Source organism: Podarcis tiliguerta, assembly GCF_965153285.1.
Source record: "Podarcis tiliguerta genome assembly, chromosome: 5".
NCBI lineage: Eukaryota > Metazoa > Chordata > Lepidosauria > Squamata > Lacertidae > Podarcis > Podarcis tiliguerta.
Window position 1 is genome coordinate 68,270,950 of NC_139538.1, and position 20,642 is coordinate 68,291,591.

Here is a 20,642-nt window from a genome sequence, read left to right on the forward strand (position 1 = left end):
CTAAGGAGAAGCAGAATGCACTGCATGCAACAAGCAATAAAATAAATGCAATAGTGCACAATGTGGCTTTTCTTTAGGCAGAATTTGGGTCATGCCATGAACTTCTATTTTGTACTAGAGATGGGTTCCTTTCTCACCTGCACGTCATTTGAGTCTTTGCATTTCCTTATGTTTTCTTGAGTGGAATGCACTAAGAACGTTTAACGTCAAGCATTTTTATCTGGTCTGGAAGCCTGCCCTTTCAGTAACTCCCTGTACCCAGAGCCCATAGCTTTGTTCTCTGCTCTGCTTTGCATGATTTGCCTCAAAGTGGATGAATGATCAAGCCAAAGGAGTCTGCTCTTCCTAAAGAACAATGGAAAATGGAGGCTTTAAATATTTCTCGGCACTTACACTTTGAAGAATGGTTGTAGCTGAATTGCCATTGCACAGGAATTTTAATAACACTGGTGTTATTGCCAGATATGCGCAAGCAAAATGAAACGCCAGCAAAAGGGGCCTAATGTGCATATATGTCCAACATGCCAAGTTGATTGCACAGCAAGAAGCCTTGGCAGCCTGCTGGGGAGGCCTGACCTATTATTTGAGAAAGCACTGGCTTGCACTAATGGCCTAGTAAAGTCACAGAAGATTTTGTTGTTGCCTTTTAATGTATTGACATAGCAGCCCAGATTTGGTGCCACGGATAACCCGTTTTCAGGAGTCCAAGACTAGAGCCTGATCTTAATGGCTCACCAGCCATTCCACTCTCACATATGGGATCATAGAGTTGGAGAGGGCCTTGTAGGTATCTAGTTCAATCCTCTGCTGGGTACAGGAAATACAGAGCTAGAACATGCCCAGGAGATGACTGTCGGGCCTCATCCAGAAGGCCTGCAGTGAGGAAGAGCCCAGCACCTCTCTAGGTAATTGGTTCCCTTGCCCAACTCCTCTTACTCTCAAGAGGTTTTTCCTAATGTTCAACCCAAATCTACCCTACTTGAGCAGGTTAAATCTAGTTCTATCCAATGAGGTACCTAGTGGACAATGCTTTCCCCTCTGTTTGGCAGTCCTTCGGGGATTTTAAGAGGGCTATCACATCCCCCTCCCCCTTAGTCTTCTCTTGTCCCAGCTAAATATACCTGGGTCACATCTATGCCATAGATTTGAAGCATTCTTCTACCACATTCATGGAGAATCCTGGGGTCTGTAGTTTGTTACTAGTACTGGGAATTGTAGCTCTGTGAGGTCAGCTCCCATAACAAACTACACTTCCCAGGTGTATGATGTGGAAGCGACCTCAGTTCCTTCACCTTTTCCTCAGAGGACTTGCTTTTCCATGCCTCTAACCATCCTCTGAACCGCTCGGCCCTGAAACGTGTGGCAAAAGAATAATTGAAAAGATCTCTGAGCAGGCACGGAGTGACCTCAGCACTACAGAACGTGCAGAGAGCCCCCTCAGGCTGCGCACTGCTAGGAAGGAGGGCTTCCAGATCGAAAAGCCCTGATGCTTCTGGAGAGGCTGGAGCCCTGGCATCTCTGCCTCCTCTTCTAAAAATTAAGCACCAGTTGGAACCAGGCCCTGCAAAGCAGAGCAATCTCCTGCAGTCTGCTGTTTAATTATAGTTCCTTCCATCTGGTGGTTTCTCAGGGTGCAACACAGTCAGTAATTTCTCCTAATAACAAATGACTGTGGGGAACTGGTGCGAATGCCGCAGTTCTACAAAGAGGGAGAAATCAAGGCACAGGGAGATTAAAGGTTTGATCAGGAAACAAGGTGGGACATCCAACCTAACCTGGTGTCAGACAACCCCTGAGCTTTAGACCACATCACCATTGGCCTTTTGCAGAGAGTGTCATGACTTGGGTGTTGGAGTGCATCCAAACAAGCTATATGGCATCCTTGCATAGTGTTTCCTTAACTTCCTTCAGCCTGTAAGGTAAAGGTACCCCTGACTATTAGGTCCAGTCATGACCGACTCTGGGGTTGTGCGCTCATCTCACTCTATAGGCCGAGGGAGCCGGCATTTGTCTGCAGACAGCTTCCGGGTCATGTGGCCAGCATGACAAAGCCGCTTCTGGCGAACCAGAGCAGCACACGGAAACGCCATTTACCTTCCCGCCGGAGTGGTACCTATTTTATCTACTTGCACTTTGATGTGCTTTCAAACTGCTAGGTGGGCAGGAGCTGGGACCGAGCAACGGGAGCTCACCCCATCATGGGGATTCGAACCGCCGACCTTCTGATTGGCAAGTCCTAGGCTCTGTGGTTTAACCCACAGCGCCACCCGCATCCCATCCTTCAGCCTGTACAGTAAGCTAAATTGGTCACCATGGGTGATGGAGTCAGTTCTTTTTACCCTCCCTTCTTTACACTGCCAATGGTTGCACACTTCAGGTGCTTAACAGGTGCATCTTAGGCTAATGCTGGATATACCTTGGAATCAGGAAATGCAAAGGTGATGCTGGCAGATGCACATAGAAAGCTGGATGTTCTGTAGGTATCTGTATAGCATGGTGCATCTGATAGGAGCGGAGTCTCATAGGAAGATGCTGTTTTGCTAAATCAGGCCAGTGGCCCATCAGTATTGCCTGCACTGTCTGCTAGTGGCTTTTTAGGGTTTCCGATAGGGGACGTTTCCAGCCCAGGAGTTACTGTGTTTTGAACCTGGGGCCATCTGCATTCAGTGCATGTGTCCTTTTCACTGAGCCATGCACCTTCTCCTGCACAAGGGCCTGCTTTATCTAAGCCTGCCTTGTGATCTGGGCCGTGTGTCTTTCCCGATTCCATGCCAGAACAGAAATATATAGAACATGGTGTGCAGAAATCACCCGTCTGAGAGTTTTGGCTGTATCTTAAGCTCTTTTGTTTTCAAGGAGGCAAAGATAAGCTAGGAAGTATGTGGGTGGTGCCCGTATAAAATATTGGAAGCCTTGGAGAATAAGATTCCCACTTTTTAATATATATACACAAATATTTTATACCCCACCACAAGGTCCACACAGAAGAACGGAGATCTCATCAGTTAGGGAGGTTCATAGTATGGAAGCAGACAGACCTTTGGTTACTCTGATCCCAGGTCATCAGTGCTCTAGAGACCCAGACCTGCTATTTGAATTCTGCCTGGAAACAAACTGGCAGCCAGAGAGCAGAGTCTCAAGACACACTAAGCAAACTGTGACTTAAACCAGGACCACATGATTGGGTGGCCTCCTGGAGAGAAGCTCGCAGGCATTTTGCTCCTCCCCGGCCTTTTCTACTCCCATGCCAGGTTGAGCTAAGCCAAGGTTTGACTTAACGTTCTGCCTGAACCCAGAGTCATGGTTTAGCTCTTTCCTTGCTAACCACAATCTGTAGCCAATAACAAACCTTGGCATTCATAGCTCTGCCTCTTTGACTATAATCACCTCCTTAAAAGCGCTAACGAAACAAAATAAAATAGGGATGTTCCATCATTCAAAATCCGGCCGACAGAACTGTGAATCTGGGGAACTGATGGGTGCGGTTGCCCTTTCACAGCTATTGAAATTTCCAGCAGAGCAGCTTGCTTTGGGAGTCAGCTTCTGTCCGAGCGTTCGGTGTTGGGGTGTGATGAGTGAGCAGCAAGGGGGGGGGAGAGTTCGCTGGCCCCGCACAGACTCGTTAGAAGCAGGTCTTGGCTATCTGAAGATGAGCTCACAACTGCAAGCTATTCTTGGCTCCAACCTGCTGGCTGCTGCTAATTTCATGCCCTGTGATCCAGGTAACGCTCTAGTGCCTTGCTCCGTCACCCAGGGCTTGAACTGCTTTTTTAGCCCAGCAGGAACCCAGCTGCTTCTGCTGCCGAGTTTAAGCTGAATAAAAAGCCACTTTGCAAAAGCATCTTGGCAGCACGGGGCAGACTTTTTGCTAACACCACTGAGCAATTTCCCCCCCTTTAGAAAAAAGACAAATACGTATATATTTAAGTATCCAGTATATTTGCCTGAAATTATTGCATTGTGCTGGAGAAGCTGTGGCCAAATCTGGGCCATTCTCTCTCCATCCACCATCTCATTATGAACCTCAGTTTCATTGATTTAGAAGGCTTATTGGGCTGATACAGGAGATCAAAGAAAATACATCTTGAAAATGCGATTGAGATCAATGCACCCAGCTTGTCTGGAATTTTCCAGAGCCTATTCTGTGCACACAAGCTCACATCGAGGTGATGAGCTCTCGTCGGGATTCTCTGTTCTCTCGTTTGTGGGGAGAGAAGAGAAGTTTGGGAGAATTAAGCAGCAGTAAAACAGAAGACCGTCTTGATTTGCAGGGCAGCTGAATCACTTCCTATAAATAAGTCCACACAAGTTACTAGCCTATAAAAGTGTTTGCCAACCTGCCTGTATCCACACATTCCCACATTAGTAATTTGTGGGACACTGAAAGACTGAAAAAGTGAGGAGAGGTAACTTTTTCCCAGGCTTTAAAAGCTTTCTTGCCAGGTCACTTCCAAATGAGTAGACAGGGTAGTCTTTGTAAACAGCCATTTAGCAAGCCACAAATTACTAACAGAGGCACAAGTGTGGAAGCAGGGCAGGGAGGCAAGATACTATGGGATTTCTTTAGACAATTGCCCACATGGTTTAAAGCCTCCCTTCCTAAGCGCTAAAACTTTGCGTCTTCTGAATGAACACAGAGATTCCAAGTAACGTTGACTCTTGTCCCCATTGTCTCATTTCATTTCTTGTTCTCCCATGACATATCTTGCATAAAAAATGCCACATTTGCCCACACCTGGGACCGCCATTTCTTATCACAGGCAAAAGGCTTCATCTTAAATTACAGGCCTTCTGTGGCGGAGAATTTTGACCGATGTGGAGATTAAAGGGTTCACATTGTGTATCTTGACTGCTGGCACGATTCATAGAAGAAAAAGGAGGAAGAGCCCTCCCCCCCCCCCCCCCGCTCTTGTGTTTTAACCTTCCTTAATGAGAACTAAGAAAAAGGTCACAACGAGATTCACACCGTGGAGTGGCCAGTAATGCAGCAAGAGGTGTCTTTGAGGTTCACAATAGCAGACATGCTCCTCGGCTAAACAAATTGAGTGGTGTGGGGTTAATCACTTTGCAAAGTCTGCAGCCCTGCAAGCTTCAGGACGCTGCGAAGCCGTGACCTTGGGCTGCTGTGCCTGCGACTTGTGACAGGGAGACTCGGGGACAAGCCATGTCACGTCTTTTTGTTCTTTCTGAGGCATGGTTTTTGCAACCCTCTTTGACACACTTTTCCTCCCTTCCTTAGGACTTCTTTGAAAGCTACATTTCCATGGCTTCCACTGTGCCTTCTGTGCTGTGCTTGATTGGGAACTTCCTGCTAGTCAACAAGTAAGTGCAACTGCATTAGTCATGACCATTTTCTCCCCTCTGTGCAATCCTGGCCACGCCACCTCTCCCCCCACCCCCCACCCCCGAGGCTGTAGCGTTAGCACAGCAGTGGGCTAAAAAACGCTTGATGGGCAAATCGGTTTAGGCAGAAAACCCTGAGAAGCAGAGAAGCTTCTCAGAGTGGTCACATCTTGTAATTTAGTCCCAAGACGATGGCAGGCAGTATCCGAAATTGTTCAGGCGATTCCAGTTGCGGGAGGCTAGCAGACTTCCAAGTCTGCCACTTCATCCTGAACAGATGTGCCTGTAGCCTATTTTAGGAAGAGAATGAGAGCCAGGGTAGCAGCATTCAAGGGGAAGGGAAGATAAACGTTTAGCAGCTTGAGATTGTTTTCAGTGGGCAGATCAGCATCCAAGCAATGAGCTCGTACAGCTGACCATTGCCACGTATTACACTTTAACTACACACTGATAGGCAATTAAAAGCTCCCCCTGCCACTAAATCAGGATATTGCAGACAGCCAAGCTATCCCAGGATGAGACAATTGCAGTACAGCAGGCATGTCCAACGTCCATTTTGGGGACCTAACCCGGCCCCTGTGGCAGCTTTTCTCCTGGGGTAAAATCCTAAAAAAACACCAACAACTTCAACCCTAAAAAAAGCTCAACAACTGCAATCCTAAGAAAAGGTTAACGATCTTGGTTGGCACCTTGGTTGGCCCCTTGGTCGGCCCTCACGGCCCTTCGCTTCATCACATCTGGCCCTCTTTGAAAAATGTTTGGACACCACTGTGGTACAGTCTATTCAGCATCTGTTCACAGGTATGGGTGTGGAAGAGAGCTAGAGCGACAGACAGACAGAGGTTTGCACATAAAGTTTCAAGGCTTTTGCCCTTCTATTCAAACTTAAAACCTCAAATTCTCACATAGCCTAGAAGCTTGCATCTCACTCATTGCATTCCCTCGAGGGACCACTTCCTGTGATTCCTTTTTTCTACATCAGGCCTATCTCTCTTGCATGCGGACTTTCTTATGTCTAGTAAACAGAGGCCAGGGTTTGGTCTGGCACAGAGGGATATTCCTCTTTCATATCCACCACCCCCTGCCAAGAGAACTGGAGAAACAACACTATGTAGTTCTTCCCACCTCCTGGGTCAAAATCTTTGCACTAGGACTCCAGTGCTGGAGCTCCTCAGCTCCCTGCTGAGCAGGAGCTGTAGTTTCTGTGCCTGTGATGTTCTAGGGATGCCAATGCTTTTTCATCTTCCTTATTCTTTGCGCACTTCAGCAATGAAACTGTGGAAAGCCACCTGAAAATCTCAGGGGTGGCCACACAATGCCCCTGCTGTATGCCTGAGACTTGTTCTCCAGAATCTTCCAGTGGAGAAAGCCCTCGTTTGCTTAAATGGAGCTCTCTGAATGTTAATGCCCAAATGTTCTGCATTGCTACTGCTGTTTTATTGCAGAATACAGAAAACACGGGTGGCAACGGTGGTTATTTCCAAATTATGCCTTGCAAGTGGAAAGAAGCAGAAGGCAAAAAAGGAAGGGCACCCAGAGATAGGAATGCCTGCTCCTCCTCCTCCTCTTAAATATTCTCCAGGTTGGAAAACCATTTCGCAAAAGCCATTATGTGCTTAATGCATTACATTTTAAATGTAGCATTCATTTATCTTTGGCACATTGTTGATTCTGCTGAGTGGCACATCCATAATCAATAAGTGTTTTATTATGCTAAGTTTTCGGCGTCATAAATACACATGAGGCTGGCTTGCATTTATGGAAACTCCTGAGCAAATCGGTTCCCTGTAGTTCAGTTGCCTCCAGAGAGTAACTTATGACTACTCTGTGCTCCACCCTTGTTAAGGGCATCTGCTCTCGTGGCTAAAATATGATGATGCTTTTGAAATGGATTTCCTGACTGTGTGGGTGAAGGTGACATTTTTGAGGGGAGAAGAGAGCAAAGAAGAAACTAGCATGTTCAGTGTGCAAGACGTGGTGCTTCTGTTTGCCCAACCCATTTTGCTTCCTTATTGTGCCTTTCTGGAACTGTTGCATGCAAACAGGTTGCATTTCTCAGGGAGTCCCTGAGCCAGGCAGACGACATTTCTAACGAGACATGGCATGAAGCGTATCCCATCTGAAGCCTCTTAAAAGGAGGATGTATATCACAAGAGGATGTTTGAACTGCAGTCTCTTATCCCTAAAAGAGAAATAGTATGCCCATCCGCTGCTAGAATCTTGGTCATTTTCTGCCTTTTTTTTCCCTCCTTCCCTGCCCTCTCTGCTGAAAGGGAGCCAGTCAAGTCTTCAGTGTCTATAATAAGTAACCTCCCTGTTCAGGCAGCTAATTATCTTGTAGTGATAAGCATGCGATTGCTATTCCCCAGGCTGCAGTATTCCCCAGGCAGGCTTCATTCCTGTTATTGCTGCCTGTTGCTGTTGTGATTTCTGCTGCAAATGGGCATTTCCAACTTGGCAGGGTTTATAAAGACAACAGATCAAGAAAAGACTGATGTGAGAAAAGTAGAATCTGTACATTTGATATAAATGGTGGGGGGGGGATGCTTATTGTTCCAAGCCCCTCCTCACCCACCCATTTTTGCCTCAAGTTCTTTGTAAGTGGTTCAGCCATCTCTGCAACATTAGTTAAGAGCAGCAGCGCATACTCTGGTTCATCTCTCTAGTTACCTGGCTTCCTTTAAGTCATTGGAGAACTCCCCAGGGCTCTCGTATCAGCAGCCTTCCTTACGAACAGGAGGCATAACTAGGCGGCTTGTGGACAGTGCTTGTAGCAAGGCATTGTGGGAGGCATGGAGGAAATGCCATGTTTTCCCCCTTTTGCAACTAAACTCCGATTAAAGCGAGTATCAGATTTGGAGTCAGCCAGAGAGAAGCACAGGCAACTCTTTTCAACTCGACAAAGCAGCGTGGAAAATAAGGAAGTTTCCATTTGTCGTGAGACCGAATGTTGAATTTCCTGCACAAAAAGACTGCATTCAGGCGCTGTAATAATAAGATGCTCCATAATTAAGGTAAATGCATAAAAGCCAAAGCCCATCCCAGAAACAAAGCTACTGGTCCATTTCACCCTGCAGCCCTGCTTGAGAGGCCCTGCCTATTTTTTAAAAAAAATACTTTACACCTGGATAGCTCAGTTGGTTAGAGTGTGGTGCTGATAACGCCAGGGTTGCAGGTTCAATCCCTGTATGGGACAGCTGCAAGCTCCTGCATTGCAGGGGGTTAAACTAGATCCATGGGGTCCCTTCCAACTCTACAGTTCTATAAAGAATTCTATGAAGAATCTCAATTCTACGAAGAATCCTCTTCAGATTCACATGGGGGAAATGGCAACTGTGATAGGCAACAGGTGGAGTGAAGCATATCACACATTGTCTTTTTAAGGGTGAAGCTCAAGAGTACTCTTTGAAATGCAAATGTGACGGATATTTGCATTGTCTAGGTATGCTCCTCATGGAATTGTGGTTGGCTGAAGCCCGCTAATGAGTGTGCATTTACTAGCAAACCTGGACTTTTCTCTGTGTGATCTATAAAATGGCCCTTTTAAGGTGAGGGCCCCAGCGCCAGAGTTCTTGCTGCGTACCTGGATGGTGTGGCAATGGGGCGGGGTGAGGTTGGGGCTGTGTGGGTGCACAGAGGAGCCAGTCCTGTGCTTCTGCTGTGGCTGCCCCCATTCCACCAGCAGCAGCAACACTGATGTGAGAAGGGTAGCGTCATGCCTGCTGCTTCTCTTGGCTAGGGTGTAAAGGCGAGTCACCTCTTGTGGCACTTTCAGCCGGAAAAGAGCTGGAAGGCTTAGTGTTAAATGCAGGGCCCATTTGTTTATAGCAGATAGTGTTGGGATACTGCCAGGGAGACAAAGTCCATCATGACTCCACGTCGTCTCCGGACGTCCATCGATCTCCCGTAGACACGCAGTATCAACACGCGTAGACACGAGCTCCAGAAATAGCTTGCCACATTCCAGAATTGATGCACGCTCTATCAGCAGATAATGCACAGCGAAAGATGCACTCAGGAGAGCATTATTTACAAGTTTATTTCTGCGTTGATCAGAACAAAGGAAAACATGACTGCCTGCTTCAGTGTTCCGGCAGAGAGAGACGAAAACAAAGACACAACAGAAACATCCTGTGAAACAGGAAATACACAGACTCTGTGACTCACAAAGCCTGCTCTCTTTTAAGGTGGAACGGAAATATCCTAACAGATAGCAGGTGGGGAGGACAGATTAGCAGTCTTATTCTGGTATGCACTTGGCCTTGTTTTGATTTTGGATGTAGGAAAGATCTCAAAAGCCCCACTTTCCCTTGGTGAACCTGCTCAGCGTGCCCTTTCATTGTAACATCTCAATGCTAACTGGCATATTTGCCTCTTAATGTAGGTTTCTGCACAAATTGATGAGTTAGGCTGAGCACTGGGGCTCTTAGGGGAGACGGCGCATTGCACACCCAGCTGTGAGAAGCCAGAACAGGGCTCCTCGGTTCCTGCCTCTGCCACTAATATTCTCTCTTGATTTGTGCAACGTGCCTTCCCTTCCCTCTGCCTTTCCCCACCTCCTCATTGCTTGGGACGTCTCCTGTACCTCGTGTGTCCTTCTGTTTGGTGCTGCTGTGCAACACCCAGTCAGGAGGAGAGAAGGAGAAGAGCAGGGGGCTCTTCTTGCACAGAAGCCACATGCTATAACCCTGCTTGCCTTTCTCCTCCAGGGTCTCCGTCAGCGTGCGCATTCTCTCCTCCTTGGTCACCATGCTGGCTGCCTTGGTGGTGATCACGGTGCTGGTGAAAGTGGACACCTCCGCCTGGACTTCGGGCTTCTTCGTCATCACCATCGTCTGTGTGGTTGTCTCCAGCAGCGCTGCCACCATCTTCAGCAGCAGCGTCTTCGGCCTGACGGGAAGCTTTCCCATGCGGAATTCCCAAGCGCTGATTTCAGGTTAAGTCTCCTCCCGGTGATGCCCCCGGCTGGAAACTGTAGTTCATGAGACAGGGCTTCTCCAATTGCTTTTCATCTTCTTCGTGGGCAGGATGCATGTGCTGCCTTTTAGGCTTGAGGTTTTGGCAGCGCCTAGTCCCATGACGATGCATTCACCCTGAACGAAGTTAACAGAAGATGACTTTTGGAAAATAAAGAACCGCACAGTGTTGTCGGACGGAAGTTTTGAAGGAAGCTCAGCAGATTAAGCAAGCTGACTCTCCGGTTTGTGTGGATTTCCCCCCTCCACCCGTTTTCCTTAGTCCTTATTTCTTCCTCCGAGGTCCAGCCTTTCAGTATTTCAGTTTGGGAAAACGGAGTTAACTTTTTGTACAAAAAGAAAACATCTGCATTCATCTCTGTGTTTGTTTATATCTCAGGGAAAAAAATATGAAACTTTGCATTGTCTCATTTCAAATTCAGCATTAACATTCATTTCCATAACTGATGAGTTCCAAGTTTGCAGCTATGAATGATGAGGCCCCTCGAGGTTTAGCAGACGTTGATAACACTGGAAATGTGCTTTGAGAGAGGCGAGGTGGGAAGAGAGATGCTAAAATCAATACAGAGGTTTCAGGTTTTCTTTTTTTTCCCTCAAGGCCGTAGCAAAGAATGTTATTAGGGGGGTTGACCCACTGTGCAGACTTTCACCAGACCTCCTGTTGGAAACCTCCCAGTATTTGCAGAGTACTGGAGCATATCTTTATTTTTAGTGCAGATCAAGAAAGCCACACTATGCCTGCATAAAAGAAACAATTTGGCAACAAAACCAGGAGGCCAAAAGGCTTTACCCACCAGACCACAGAAACGCTATTTCGCAGAATTGCAAGGCAGGGTGGAATTGTGCCCGTACATTTTTCATCCAGTCTCAGTCAAAACAATTTAAGCTTAGCCCTTCTAGAAACTGGGGTGGTTTTTAAGCATGGCAGATGAGAGTCTCTTGGTGACATTTCCCTGTTGGTTTACTTGCTTTTTTCTGTGTGAAAAAAACAATTACATGAAGCCATCTTTACATAAATGTGTGTTTTTTTGGTGGGGGGAAGGGAATTTGACGATTCTTGCAAGAGTGTCCTTGCTCAAATGCAGAAATCCTTCAACACTTGTGTGTGTCTCTGTGTGGTTTTGCTGCGAAACAAAAGCTAACCCTTCCCAAAACTCACAATGGATGTTACCATTGTTAATCCAAGACATGCATATGAGAAGAAGGTCTTGGGATGAAGAAAAAAACCCCACAAGTTAACAAGAGCAAGGACACAAGTGGCCAAAGGTAAATCCGTTGTGAGCAGAACAAACCAAAATCACAGGATCTCTGGCTAGATAACACTGCAGAGCAAATGCAGCTGAACTGCGAACTTCCCTAATTACTGCTTTTGTCGCTTTCCTCAGTTCCAGCTTGTCTGATTCAGAGCCACTCCCTCCTGCAAGTGTCTGGCTCTGGCAGACGCAGTATAGGCCAGGGCTTATTTCACAGTTCGTTGACTTTTGTTCTCCTTCCTCGCCCTCTTTCCTCGCCATGTAGGTCAGGCCATGGGAGGAACAGTGAGCGCCGTGGCATTGGTGGTGGATCTGGCAGCGGCACCTGATGTTACAGACAGTGCTTTGGCCTACTTCCTGACAGCAGACCTCTTCGTTATTCTTTGTATTGGGATGTACTTGATCCTTCCCAAGCTGGAGTATTCCAGGTAAATCCCCTTGGACCATCAGGTTGCCACGCAGCATGTACCTTAATGGCTGAGTTCCAAAACAGCTTCCTCTCGATGCTTCCTGCCTTTTTGTGGAGGTCCCCTTCTGCCCTCAGTGGAAAATGTGCTGACTCTTTCCCCCTGTTTGCTGAACTTCCTGATTTGATTAAAAAGAAAACCAGACAGGAACTGTGGGATTTACCACTGTGCACACAGACAGACACACACACACACAAACATGGTTACTTGAGAAGCTATGAACCACTTAGATAGTGCTGGTGACTGTGGCTTCTAACCCTAAAACCGTGGGGCCAGCAAGCTGTATCAGCTTTGTGGCAGAGCTGCTTCTGAATCTAGCATTCACGCTGTTGCTACGAGACTTCTTGAAATCACTATGGTTTGTAGCTCTCGCTTAAGTGACGCAGGCCAGTCCCAGTGTGTTTTCTAGCTGTAGGTTGAAAATAACAAGCTTGTGAGCCATTGCCTGCTAATTTCCTGGTACCAATTAAGGCCGCTGTTGCCTTAGAGGTAGTCTCCTATGATGCAGGATACTTGGTGAGGAGCTTTATGTGGATTCTTATCTGACCTCTGCAGAATTGCTCCTGTCTATATCGCCTCCCTGCCTCTGCTATTATCAGGGACTGGGCAGAGGAGGAATGGTGGAGACCCAGCCTGAATCTTCCAGAGAAGAGGAAGAGGGGTTTAAGGGAGGTCACAGCTCAGGCAGATGAGGGAGAAAGTTGGGAAAGAATGGGAGAGGGGGAAGAGATAGGGGAAACACCAGGGGGACGAGATGACAGACACAGTGTCTTTAGAAAGCATTCCAGACCCCCCTCTCCCAGAACCCGGCGAGCCTTGAATGTAGGAGAGCAAAGAGCTCAAAGGTAGAGGGCACTCTCTGTGAATACTGAATAAAAAAGCGGATGGTAAGAATCATTTCCTTGTCTTTGTATATTCCTGGGCAACCAGCCACTTGGGAGTTGCTGGCAGCCGCCTGACAGCTAGGGAGGTAGTTCTGTTGCCACCCAGAGACTCACTGTCAGCTGGTGTTGTAGTGGCTAAGAGGACAAGTTGTCAGATCTCTGGTCTTGCTTGGCAGGCCACTCTCTCTTGAGTCCTCACTGCAGATCTGCAAGGTAGGGATTGGAATGCTGATGTGCCTTGGGGCAGCCAAAGTTGTGCTCTCCAGATGTTGCTCTGCTATGGGTCCCATCATCCCTTACCATTGACCATGCTGGCAGGGGGCTGATGTAGAAGAGATGGTCTGTGGCTGTCTAGATCTCCCATACATCCAGCCCTCCCGTCTCCATGCTGCTCCATAACAGGGATCATTGGAATAGGGTCCACCAGCCGCCTCTTTTGTCGCCTCTGCTCAGAGACTCCTGACTCATTCATACACTCCCCAAGCTACAGGACCTTGAATAAATGACTCACAACACAAACAAAGTATTAGTCTTCTCTGACTAGCAGTGGCAACCCAGAGATTTGTTGTGCCACCTGAGATCCTTCAGCTGCTGCCAAAGAATCAAACCATATACAAACCGTGGCTTCTGGCACTGTTGTCTTCTTTGATGAGTATCTCCTTTCCGTTTCAGTCCCTAGTTTTGCCATCTTTGTTGGGCTTCCTGACACTAGCCTTTTTTCTGTGCCTCTCTTATTTCAGGTACTATATGGAAAGGCGACAGGGCGGCACGCAGCCACCATGTGTCTTGCCTAGTGACTATTTGGAGGATGGTGATACAGCCACAGGCAACACCAGCCTGCTTCCCCCAGACAGAAACCAAAGAGGAAGGATCCCTCCCTTGGGATCCATCCTAAAGGAGATGGGCGTGCTGGGCTTCTGCGTCTTCTACGTCTACTTCATCTCTATCATCATCTTCCCTGCAATCTCATCCAGCATAGAGTCAGTCAACAAGGTCCCAGGGAGCTTGTGGACGGACAAGTACTTCACGCCCCTCACTAGTTTCCTTCTGTACAATTTTGCCGACTGGTGCGGACGGCAGATCACCGTCTGGATCCAGGCCCCTGGACCGAAGAGCAAGTTGCTGCCAGCTCTGGTTCTGCTGAGAACTTTCTTTGTGCCAGTCTTCATGTTGTGCAACTTCCAACCTCGGAAACACATCGCGAAGGTCTTCTTCACCCAGGATGCCTATCCGGTGGTCTTCACGGTGTTGCTCGGATTCAGCAACGGCTACCTGAATACTTTAGCCATGATGTATGGCCCCAAAGTCACGCCAAAAGAGCTGTCAGAGGCAGCCGGAGTATTGATGATGATGTTCTTGCAGTTGGGGCTGGCTTTGGGATCCGTCTTCTCGGTTCTTGCTGTCCACCTCATGTAGAAGCAAGCAAGGGGAAGATTGAAGTCCATCCCCTGAGCTTTGGGGTGCAGTTGTATCTTGGTTTTCAAACAGCTTAGTTCTCAAACGTTTTGGCTCCCAAACGCCGCAAACCCGGAAGTGAGTGTTCCGGTTTTCAAATGATTTTTGGAAGCTGAATGTCCAATGGGGCTTTCGCGGCTTCCAATTGGCTGCAGAAGCTTCCTGCAGCCAATCAGAAGCCACTCTTTGGTTTTTGAACATTTTGCAAGTCGAACGGGCTTCCGGAACAGATTCTGTTCGACTTCCAAGGTACAACTGTACTAGGATTTTATTTATTTTTATTTTTCAATCATGTTCAGAAAGCAACCATTTCCTTGTTTTTCAGGAGTTGATCCGAACTCTCTTGACTGTAGCAGCGGGGAAGATGCTTAGAAGCATATCACAAAATACAGGGGCCAAATTCACATGCTTGCGATGCGTCGCTGAGACTTTCCCCATTTCCTGTGTCATGTTTAACAGTGTGTTTGTTTGTAATGTTTTTGGTACTTGTACATATTTTGCCTTACAGGATCAATGGGAAAAGGAACCACTTACATTTTGCCAAGGATACTGGGAAATTAAATGCTGAACTCTTGACTTTTTTTATTGCAGGAAATCTACAAATTGTTAAAAATAATAATAATAGCAATTGTTATGGAAAAACTCTGCGAAGGAGCAGTTAATTTGCTGCATGTTTCTTGAGAGGCATCTTATGCAAACCCTTGGGGGGCGGGATATGCCTTTTGAGTAGATTCTGTTGTATTCATGCTACAGGAACAGGTAGCAAATATACATACCAGGTGGAAGGAATTCTCAGCAGCTGTTTTTAAGAAGGGGAAATCATGGAATGATGCCAGGTGAAAAGAGGGTGTCATTAAGCAACATTCAACATGTGCTTCTAGCCAAGTCCCTAGAGGGAAGGGCAAATGCCAAGGAACCTTGATTATCCAGAAACTGAGAGTGCAAAGGCTCCTCATCCTGGGACCAGAACTTTAAAAAGCACAAGAGAGCCGAAATGAGGAGCAGGGTAAGAATTGCTCATGTCACCGAGTGTACTTGTAGAGGTGTGGTTATTAATTGCCTGGGGCCTTGGAGCCATTATGCACTCTCAATCCCAGCTTCTCAAAATGCACCTAAATCATGGCTGCTATTGAAATCCCCATTTAAAGCAGGGAAATCAAGCTTAAAATTGATGGGTTAAGGCCATCAGCAGCTAATGGCCACGATGGTTATGTTCTAGCTGCATTGCTGAAGGCAGTAGGCTTCTGAACAACCGTTGTTGGAAGCTGTGAGAAGGGAGAGTGCTGCTCTTGTGCTTGGCTCCTGTCTGTGGGCGTGCCATCGGTTTTTCTGTTTGTCCACAGTGAGAACAGGGTACTAGACTAGATGGGCTATTGGCCTGATCCAGCAGGCTCTTCTTACATTTTAAGCACTGGCAAAAGATTTGAAGTAAATGTATGCAGAATTAGTCCAGGACGCCATTGTTCCTTGCATCATGAGGAGGATGGGGGATGACATTGCATCATCGAGCTTTGTTTCTTGAGGGCAGAACCAGCCGTTTTAATAGAAATGGAAGAGGCTTATTTTGCAAAGTAAATGCAAGGGAAGGAAACTTGTAGGGGAAAGGTGTTTCACAGTTCTACCCATCCAGACTGGTTGGCTTATGGAAAATAATAGTAATAATCCTTTGTTACCCAGACTGGTTGGATTTTGTAAAAAAACAAAATTAAAAATCCTGGTGACCTACAGGTGTTTAGGATGACAATTCCTAGTGTCCCCACCTATCAAAACCCACTGCCATGTTTAACCCATTTTCCCCACGTGAAAGGTTTTGAAACTGGAAGACAGCTCGAAAGGCAACAGGCGACTGGCCTCTGTAGGCATTTGTAGAGGAAGTATTTAGCAAGCAGGAGATTGTTGCAGCCTCTTTCCCACTCTCCAATTCTTCCTTTACATTATCTCGGCAAACTCTGGCTCGCAGAAAGGTGTTCATGGCATATGGTTAAGAAGGAGGAAACGCCAGAAAAGCCTAACTAGGGTTTCCAAGTAAATGCTTTCAACAAGAAAAGGCATCCTAGCACTTGCATTGCACCTTTTCCTTTGAGATGCAGCTTGCCAGGTTTATTGCTGCAAACAAAATTTGACAGAGGGATGGCATGGCAGCTGACAAAAGTGACGTGCCGCTACAGCCCATGCTTTTATTTCAACTGGTGAAGAAGCAAGGTCTTGGCTGTGTCATTTATTATCTGACAGCATCCCTTTACTTTGACTTGAGACAGCAATCCTGTACCCTCTTACCTGGGAGTAAGTCCCATTGAACTCTGAGTAATTCTGTAGGATCTCTCAGTGACTGCTAGGTTAATCCTGCTCCATGTAAACCAGGGATGGCGAAGGAACCTGTAGCCATCCAGATGTCATTGGACTCCAAATACCACCAGCCACAGCTAGCATGTCCAGTGGTGAGGGATGATGGGAGTTGTAGTCCAACATCAGGAGGTTTTCCCATCTTTGATCTACACCAGGTTTCCTCAAACCAGATGTTTTGAGACTACAATTCCCATAATCCCTGACCACTGGTCCTGCTAGCTAGGGATCATGGGAGTTCCTAATGTCAAAAACATCTGGAGGGCCGAGTTTGAGGAAGCCTGAGTTACACCATTTGGAACTGAATTCAGTGCTAACTTTTACTTGTATAGAGTAGTAATGCAAATGGTTATTAAGTTTTCTTCAAAGCGCACAACAGGGTGCCAGTGGTTAAATAACACAATAATGTTCCCATGCTGGTGAACATTGTTTCTTTAGCTAAAGGCACTGGATGCTTTTGAAGAGTAAGTCTTCTGAAATATGTGGAAATGTTTGGGCAAAAAAAAAGGCATTATAGAATAGAACAGACATGGCTCAATGTCTTGAAGTTTATCTTAATCACAGTCATCATTGGTTGGTTTAGCTTCAGGCTGTGGTCCTCTAGAATGTACAGGCCTGCTGGGAGTAAGCTCTGCTGAAAATATCTGGATTTACTTTTGAGTAGACATGTATAGGATTGAGCTGTGAGAGGGAGAAAGCAAAACTGCAGTTACCAATCTATGTATAAGCCAAAAAGGAAGACTAGAAGGAGATTTTGCACAATTCAGTAGGCTTCAAAATTGTGTCTAATATCTCAACATCATGAAGTATGTACTCATTTGAACTCTGGCAACGTGCCGTTGTAGAGGGTTATTTTTTCAGGCAAAGATGTAACTCGTAAGCACCCAGTGTATTTTTTCAGGCAAAGATGTAACTCGTTAAGCAGGGAAAATACTTGCTTTGGGTTTCACTGTCTTGCACCTCTTCACATCTTAGAATTTCTTGCATGCATGACATTTACATGCCCCCCCCAAACCCTGTGTGTGTGTGTGTGTGTGTGTGTGTGTGTGTGTGTACTGGTCCTCGTAAGGAATCCAAGCACATCTGTTTCATTGCACGTGCAATGGGGGTGGGGCAGATATTTGTCTGCTCAAAAGATGTTGTGATGCCAGCAGGGAAGCAAATAGAAGACTGAGGAGGGTGCCAGGCATAACTTTTAAATGTTAGGACATTGTTAATGAAGTCGGCATCCTCTTTCTATGTGTAGTTAAAGCACTGTGAGTCCCACCCCCACCCCCAAGACCCTCCCCTGTGCAAGGTCCATAGAATTACTTTCTGCTTGCACAAGAACAACAGGGTGTCAGTCACGCCAGAAAGATTCCCAGGGGGTGTGATTCCAAGGTTTGTACGACTGAACCACTGGCACAGCTTAAGATGTGGCAGATTTGTCAAATGCTAGGTCTGTCTGGGGGATGAATTAGAGAAGGACTTAAAATCACAGTTCTCTGTGGCTCTGTTATTTAACACTTGACAGAATGCTAATTGGAAAATAATCTGACCTAGTCACCAAAGACCATATCACGCATCATGTGTGGGAATGTGGGCTTGATGGCATCTGTTACGAGCAGGAAAGTTGTTCTTGTTGTTGTTTTAAGAGATCTGATAGCTGTGCTTTAAAACAAAAAATCCAAAAAGACACACTCTCCTGCTGGTTTTTATTACTGGATCTAAAGAAAAAACAGAGCTAGTAGATAGTAAACTGACATGATTGACAGCAGTAACTGAGGATGGAGCACCCTAAGTGTGCCTTCGGTGTTTAGCTTGGGATCACTAGTAATGCACACAGAGTATAGCTTTATAGGTGATTTAGAAATAAATATGAAACCAGATGTGAGCAGAAAATTTACTAGGCATGTGATGGAGGGGCTGCAGCTTTTATGGTTTGTGATATGCCATTGTGTAAACTCTGGAAATCGTAAGTGAATACTTGTTCCATTAGGAAATCCTTGGGTCTTTGCTGCATGGATTTATGACACAGGCTGACTGGCTTTGATTAGTCTCACACTTCCTGTTCGCTTTTCCACTTGGAAAATAGCACAGATAAAAGGTTCAGAGGCATCCCTACATTCATCCATTTTGGAATGAGCTGTGTGTTTGTGTGTGTGGAGAAATACATAAACAAGACCAAAGCTGTGTTTTCTCCATTAGTTTCTCTCTGCCCTTCCCAGCTCCCCCAAATTTCTGGTGTGGCTACAGTAGAATGCTAGACCATCCATTCATTCCTGGAGAGCATAGCTCAGATCTAATTGGACCATTGAAGGTGGCACCTTGGCAGATTCAGCCAGTGCTAAAGAACTTATGAGCACTTCCACACTGTCACTGTTTTCAGGTGGGGTTCGGTAACATACCAGCAAGCCGAGGTTGCAATATTTGTTGTTGTTTGGGAGGTCTTGCCTACAGACCCGCTTCCCTTTGCAGTAGGGAAAGTGACAGGAAAAAGCAATGGAAAGTTTGGGATATGACATGATGCTGTGTAACCTCCCTGCAAACAAACTAGGGCGAATGCACATTACATAGCCTGTGTCAGTCTGATCTCCCTGCAAACAGATGGGGATGAATGCTCAGTGAATCACCCGATCCCTGCAGCAGTGGCATAAGGTAGCAGATACTCTCTCTAGTACTTACACTTAACATCAACCGTCAGTAAGGATGTTACTCTTAACATCAACCTAGCAAATATTTACTGATGTTCACAAGTCACAAGCCCATAAGCCTTTTATTCTTCTTGGTAGTCCACCAGTCCATGTGTAACTCTGCTAGTTATTTGTGGTCTGAAAGAGGCAAAAAAGCCACCAACCTTAACTGTTTGGAGACAGTTTTGTTTATCACTGGCTGTCAAGTATGTGACTGTCTGCAAACCTGTTCAGTGTTCTTATTGAGCCCTCAAGCAGTGGCCAAAACCACTTTCCTCTACAACCTGTTGCATTGAGACCTGTGTATGAGGACACTGCCAGCAACAAGCATTTGTGGTTGCCCGGTCTCCTTGAAAATAGAGCTGCTTTGACTCTCCTTCTTGACTGCACTACTTTCAGGAAATTAAAACACTAGAAATATTTCCTTTCCAGATGGTGAAGACTAGATAAATGGTTGGTTGACCTACAGTTCTGTTTGACTGCATGCAAAGTAACCATCATTTAAGCTGTTGGCTTACCCTGGAAATGTGTTGACCGTGTTCTGTGAGTGTATATCATTTTCTCTCCTGGATTTAACAAACTGGTCCTGTGAGTTTGCCACAGAAGGCAGCTATGTCCGACGCTGACAGCATTGGCACCTGCATACCACAGAGCCTTCTCTCAACCCCGGAAACATTTCACAATGTTTAATTGGAAGAGATATCCCAATACATGTCTCTGTGTGTTTGAAAGGGTTTGGTGGGTTTTTTAGCTCCTGCCCCCAATCCCTGGCAGGTGATGGGCACTCCCATCCCAACACAGGCCAAATCCACTAGCTCTTCTTCTTGCACTTCCTGTCTTGAAACACCCAGGTTTTCCTTAACACTATATGCTTGTAAATCATGTCTTTTGGGTTCTACTGCAAGCCACTCTTTGTGAACTAGTCAAACCTAAATGAACAGCATTTTTTCAAAACACAACCTTGTCATTTTAGTAATACTAATAAAAGAGAATTACTATTTTTTTAAGTGCTGGTGTATTTTGGTGTCTGGTCTGCATTAAAATTAGATGGTGAGAAGACTGCAGGTGGCATCGCCCGAGGGGAATCCCCAGTGACAGCCCAAGTGGTGAGGTCGAGCCATCCTTCCTGCAACATACCAGGGCATGGCAGCAGTGAGATTGGTTTGCTGTGCAACCCTGATCTCGCACTCCCACTGATGTACCTAGGAAGCCCCACCCTTGCCTCCAATCTTCTGCCACACCAGCAAGA

The 20,642-nt window shown here is 46.3% G+C and overlaps 1 protein-coding gene across 6 annotated transcripts in view; it reads left to right on the forward strand.

The window, feature by feature from the left end:
* Window positions 1–20,400, forward strand: part of SLC29A3 (solute carrier family 29 member 3) — a gene marked incomplete at its 5' end in the record, with an annotated part of 32,767 nt that extends 12,367 nt beyond the window's left edge. For 2 of the 6 annotated variants that reach the window (XR_014511602.1, XR_014511604.1), the window contains 5 exons: window positions 5,240–5,322; window positions 10,053–10,279; window positions 11,838–12,000; window positions 13,664–17,582; window positions 17,623–20,400. Coding sequence is in view for 2 of the 6 variants with exons in the window: in XM_083441416.1 (XP_083297542.1) it covers window positions 5,240–5,322; window positions 10,053–10,279; window positions 11,838–12,000; window positions 13,664–14,339 (1,149 nt within the window). Of the gene's footprint in view, window positions 1–5,239; window positions 5,323–10,052; window positions 10,280–11,837; window positions 12,001–13,663 lie in introns of all 6 variants that reach the window. The other 4 variants (XM_083441416.1, XM_083441415.1, XR_014511603.1 and 1 more) reach the window with 3 other exon arrangements.
* Between the last annotated feature and the right edge of the window lie 242 nt (window positions 20,401–20,642).